The 6,089-nt window shown below is 51.7% G+C and overlaps 1 protein-coding gene across 1 annotated transcript; it reads left to right on the forward strand.

The window, feature by feature from the left end:
• The first annotated feature begins 596 nt into the window (after nucleotides 1–596).
• Nucleotides 597–1,706, forward strand: LOC134630465 (H-2 class I histocompatibility antigen, L-D alpha chain-like). The gene has a single exon (XM_063477751.1). The coding sequence runs from the start codon at nucleotides 597–599 to the stop codon at nucleotides 1,704–1,706; it is 1,110 nt and encodes a 369-aa protein (XP_063333821.1).
• Nucleotides 1,707–6,089: the final 4,383 nt, after the last annotated feature.

A 6,089-nucleotide genomic window follows, 5' to 3' on the forward strand; every position in this document is an offset into this window, starting at 1 on the left:
GTGACACACCGCAATTTTCACAGCGTCGATCAGCCCAGGAGAGGCCCACTCCTCTGGCTCGTTACCGTCGTCTGACGACACGTCCACATCTTGCGTAGAAGCCCCGTTCTCGTCTCCGTGCGTGGCATCGGGTTCCGCGGGTGGTTGTTGTTCATCCTCCTCGTTTGCTGGTTCAGAGGGGGGTAAGCATGAAACACTTTCTTGCCTGATTGTTAGTGTGTAGGGGTCCATGTTGTGCATGCGTGCCTTTTTATCCTGTCCTGCCTTTGGTCCCGGTTGGATCGGTGAGAGGAGTGGGTGTGAGGTGAAAATCTTGACTTTCAGATAGGAGAGACAAATAATTCATACTGAGAACACACTACTCAGATCTGGATGTGTAACACTGCACAAGAAACACATAAAAGCGCGTCTGATCTGAGGTTGTCATCATTGTGGCCATGTTTGTGAGTGCATTGTCATATGTAGACCCTAACCGTTCTGTCCGACCGGCGTATGACTGTCCCCGACCGGCGTATTTATCATATGCCATGCTTGTAGAACGCGAGCCATAACCGGGTTGCTGTGTCAAACAATAGGGCATCCGGGTTATCTCCACGATGACCGCGCGGTGTGTGTTTCTGTGCTGTGTCGTACGTATACTCTCAGTGACTTCCACAACCCATTCTCTTATCTACATTTACACAGCGCTGTCTACCAACTCCAGATCGGCGGCTTTGCCCAACTTTACGGCGATAGGTCTAGTGGACGGTAGACCCTATGATCGCTTTGACTCCGTCAACCCAAAGAGAATTCCCACAGTAAAATGGGCTAGAGAACGTTTATATAGTGACTACTGGGATAAGGGCACGAAGAGCCGGGTCATGAAACAACAGTGGTTTCACAAAAATCTACATGTCATGATGGCTAGGACGGGGCACTCGGTGTCCGACGGTGATATACATGTTCTACAGGGGTTACACGGATGTTACGGGGAAACTAGCCCCACAGAGGAGAGGCTGCAGTTTGTTCGCGGGGTGGATAAGTACGCATACGATGGTGACGATTTACTCTCCTTTGATTTTGAGAGACTAAGATGGTCAGCGGCAGTTGAAGCAGCGAAACCCACGGTGAAGAAATGGAACGGTGTGCCCGCGTTACCCGATTACACCAATGGCTACTTTCGCAACGAGTGTATCAACTGGTTAACTACATTTGTTAAGTACAGCAAGCGGGAAGTCATAGACAGGACAGGCTTTCCTGACCTCTATGTGTTTGCAGGAAGAAACTCCAGCTCCGATATTGTCACATTGATTTGTATGGCGTCTGTTTTCACCACAACCACGATTGCTATGAAGCTCATGCGAAACGACCGAGTTCTCAATGCAGACGATGGTATTACAGTGTTTGACGTGCTCCCAAACGACGAGTACACGTTTCAAACACGAATCGCCGTGGATATATTGTCATCGGACACAGGGAACTACACCTGCGAGTTTTTCGAGCAAGACACCGGGTATCACATTGTGAAACACTGGCGAGCGGGGGATCGCTCACTTGTTCGGTCGAACGCCGGTGTGCTCTGGGTTCTACTGACGACAACCGCGTGCCTCACTGCAGCTTTGTGTGCGGTGTTGTGTGTAGCACAAAAGCGTAGGACCGCAGAAAGCGGAAATGGTAAAGATGGTGGCCCGCAACATCATGGGTTTCAGCATGAGACTCTGGTTTGAAACCGTAGTACATTGGCAGTACTCTGGGGCTGGGATGTCAGAGTATCCCGCTCGGGAGATTGGTACTCATGTCGAGATTGGTGCGGCCCTGAGGAGATTCTCTGGCAAGCGTGTCATGCAAGAGACCGGGCCATATAGCTTGGGAATGCGGAACCAATACGGAAGCAGCAGATGGAGAGTTTACCACGTACAGTCGACCCAGGCTCACATAAGTGTGGCACTGTATGGGGTGTTGTGCTTGGCCGTGGGGCTGTCGGCGTGTATAATGTTTATGTAGTTAAACTGAAACTGTCATTGTGAAAAAAATCTGTATGTGTGTTTGTTTGCTAGGACGATGATAAAGAAAATAATAAAAAGAACATTGAAATACTGATGATCATCATCGCTTTTTTTGTACGAATAAGTGTGTTTATTACCAAAAAAGGTTAGTTACATGAACACCTAGAATAAAATATATAAAAAAAAAGAAAATCGGCAGGTGATAAGACAACAGATCTCAGGTACTAGGTCAGATGACAAGCAAGATTATCAGAGTAGCTCTGTCTGCGATCGCACTGCTTGCAGCCTTGGCCGGGATTGCGATCCTGGTGTCCCTGAGGTCTGGATTTTTGCGACATTGTGAGTTAGAGATTGATACGTCGGTCGGGGAGATTGATACGTCGGTCGGGGAGATTGATACGCCGGTCGGGGAGCGCAACATCGTTTCTATTCTCACCCAATTGGCCCACCGAGCGTGGCTGAGTGTTTGGGTTCGTGGTGTTTGTTTATGAAAAAAAACAATGGTACGCTCGCTCCCATGGTCGACCGTGTGCTGGCTAGTCGTGGTTGTGGTGTCCTCCGTGCAAGCGTTCTCCATCCAAGTGCACTCGGACCCAGCTGTAGCTGGGTCAAATCTGACGATCATGTGTAGGCTAACATACATCAACGGCAGCCAAGACATTACTCAAATAACGTGGCAGCGCCGTACGAAGGCATACCCTCAGAACGTCAACTTCATGAGCATTCTACCGCGAGAAACTGTGTGCGTGAATCACGATTGCAGTCATATCAAGTTCGCCGGGGACTTCTCCAAGGGGATAGCCAACTTGGTGATAAACGACGCGCGAGACGAGGACTCGGGGACGTACACCTGCATCTTCACACTATTCCCCGCGGGGAACCAGAAGGCGGAGATTGCCGTCCAGGTGTGGACGAAACCAAGGATATCCGTGCGTGCGATCTCAGCGGTCGCCGAGGGCGGATGTGTGGATGAACAAATACCGTTTGCGGTGTGCTACGCGGAAGGAGGCAACCCCGCGCCTAGGGTGAGATGGACGCGAGAAAATGTCACGGCTGCGGAGGAAAAAGCTTGGGATTTCACTACAGCGGAGACTAGAAAAACCAACACGGCGCTCGAGGGCGCGGTGGACATCGAGAGCGTTCTGTACGGAGTTCCCCGGGTGGACTGGAATGGAGAGAAGATGCTGTGCGTGGTGGAGAGCCCAGACAACAGTGGACGCTTATACCGCGAGACTGTCGAGGTGCGAGTCAACGTGACCTACGCGCCCGAGGCTCCCGTTGTGGCGCTCAACATGGAAACCGGAGAACTCGAGTGTCGCGTGGACGCCAATCCTCCGGCGAGTGTGTCGTGGGAGAGACCGCAGGATATAGTTTGGGAATGCGTGGCCAAGAACAACTACGGAATAAGCAGATCGAGAGTTTACCGCGTAGAGTCGACACCGGCTCGCGTCACTCGGGCACTGTATGGGGTGTCGTGCTTGGCCATGGGTATGACGACGTTCACACTGTTTATGTGGTGTCGCTGGCTCAAGCGGCACTCGAGGGTGATGTAATTGAAATGAAATAAAGTTGTCATTGTGAAAGCTGTCTGTGTGTAAACTACAAGTGTAATGTGTTCAATTTCTGTATGTGTGTTTGTTTACGATGATGATGATGATAAAAAAAATGACATTGAAGCAACGTGTCGTCCTGTCGGTTGTGTTATTGTCAAACAATGAAGATTTTCAACGGGAACACAGATGGGTGGTGATAAGAGATCAGATCCCATGTACTAAGCCCGCTGAGTTTGTTTTGTGTTTGTTGCATACCGATCACATTAGGAGTTTATAATACGTTCGTGTTACCATTGAGTAATATTAGTGGTCTGCGTACACACACAAACAGTACCATGTCGCGCACCAGACCGTGGGAGCAGCATAGTAAGAATAAAAATGAGATTCGAGGAGTATCAGTCGAGACAGACTGGTCATTGTTGTCTACGGTACCCTCGTGCTCCCACTCAGGTCCTCCTCCGTTATTGAGACCCGCCACGTTTCATTATCAGGGGTTGTTTACCGGGCAAGAAGAAGAAGAAGAAGAAGAAGAAGAAGAAGAAGAAGAAGAAGAAGAAGAACATGAAGAAGATAGTCAATCGCGTGGTAGGTGCGAAGAAGGCTCGCAGAGTGAAGATTTCACATATCTCTTGTCGTACGAGGGGCAGGCTTGCAGTACGAAAAGCCAGCCGAATGAAACTCAAGGAGGAGAAGCGTTGTGCTCGCGGAGGGAGGATTATTTTTTTAGGTCGGATGACAAGCAAGATTATCACAGCGGCTCTTTCTGCGATCGCACTGATTGCGGCCTTGGCCGGGATAGCGATCCTGTTGTGATAGTGCGCCGACCCGGTGAGATCGAACAGGATACGGATAATCACTATAGCGATGACAACGGCTACGAAGAAGAAGAAGAAGAAGAAGAAGAAGAAGAAGATGATGATGATGATGATGATGATGATGATGATGATGATGATGGAGAATATGTCCTCGAGAAAGGAGGCCCTACCGAAGAAGCGACCGCAGTGGCCGCGCAAGATGAGGTCTCCACGTTCATGACCTTCTTCCCTCCTGAGATTGAGGACAGGATAATCTCTATGACCAACCTTGAGGCGTCCAGGCGCAGGCCCGCCATAGATGGATGGAAAACAATGGGCCGGGCGGAATTCAGAGCCTACCTCGGGCTGCTGATACTCGCTGGCGTGTACAGGTCGCGAGGCGAAGCGTGCGAAAGCCTGTGGGACCCAGAGAGCGGCAGGTCCGTGTTCAGAGCCGCTATGCCGCTCAAGACCTTATTCGAGCGCACTGCGTTTCGACGACCGAGAGACCAGAGAGGTCAGATGTGCCGACCACCGCGGTCGATGTGACAAGTTGGCCCCGATTAGAGACGTTTGGGACGAGTGGTGTGCGCGCTTACCTGTCATGTATCGACCCGGACCCGAGGTCACCGTGGACGAGAGACTGGTGCCTTTTAGAGGTTAGTGATCAGCGGCTAGTGTGTGTGTATTTGTGGTGTATGTTGTTGTTCATGTGGCTGCTTCCCCCTGCTTGCGTATTTGTATAAAGACTTGGATACACACATTCTGAATACGATGTATTGAGTTCTTGTTGTATCATCACCCACAGGAAGGTGTCCGTTCAGGCAGTACATGCCCAGCAAACCAGCCAGGTACGGGATCAAGATATGGGTCTTGTGCGACGCCCGATCTAGCTACGCATGGAAAATGCAGTTGTACGCGGGCAAGCCAGACAAGTGCAGTCCTCCTGAAAAGAACCTGGCAGCGCGAGTGGTCATGGACCTAACCGAGGGGTTAGCTCCCGGACGCAACGTTACCTGCGACAACTTCTTCACCTCGCGCGACCTCGCCACAAGGCTGTTCCGCGAAAGGGGCCACACGTTACTGGGTACCCTCCGAGCCAACAGGTCCGAGGTCCCCAGAGACCTGCGCTGTGTCAAGGGCAGGGCCGTGGGCTCCACCGAGTTGGCGGTGCTCCGCGGTGATCCGAACGAACGGTTGCCGCACGCGGTTGTCATGTCCTACGTGCCGAAGAAGAACAAGAACGTACTGCTCCTCACCACCTCTCCTCGTTACCTCGAGTCCTCCGGGTCCCTTGCTGAGCCCTGCTGCGAACCCAATCGCTCAGGAGCCCCCGCGAAACCCTCGATGGTGCTGCATTACAATCGCACCAAGGGAGGCGTCGACAACCTAGACAAGGTCCTGGGTACGTACAGCTCTAGGAGAAAGACTTGTAGGTGGCCTGTTGCCCTATTCCACAACATGCTGGACGTCGCGGCCTACAATGCGTTTGTGCTCTGGAGGGAGACCCACCCGCACTGGATGTCGGGCAAACTCAACAAACGAAGGCTGTTCCTCGAGCGTCTGGGCAAAGCGCTTGTTCTGCCTACGCTTCAGCGCGCCCCACGTCAAGGAGAGCGGCGGCAAGTGCAACTAGAAGGAGAAGGAGCAAGCGTCTCCGAGGCACATCACACCGATTCGAGGGGAACTGCGGTCAAAAGGCAGAGGTGCCGTGTTTGTCCCCGGAGCAAGGACGTTAAGACCAAGATCGTGTGTTT

Source organism: Pelmatolapia mariae, linkage group LG7 (assembly GCF_036321145.2).
Source record: "Pelmatolapia mariae isolate MD_Pm_ZW linkage group LG7, Pm_UMD_F_2, whole genome shotgun sequence".
Taxonomy (NCBI): domain Eukaryota; kingdom Metazoa; phylum Chordata; class Actinopteri; order Cichliformes; family Cichlidae; genus Pelmatolapia; species Pelmatolapia mariae.

What these genes read in the sequence shown, in the direction of transcription:
- LOC134630465 (XM_063477751.1), top strand. Translation starts at nt 597, where the DNA reads ATGACCGCGCGGTGTGTGTTTCTGTGCTGTGTCGTACGTATACTCTCA.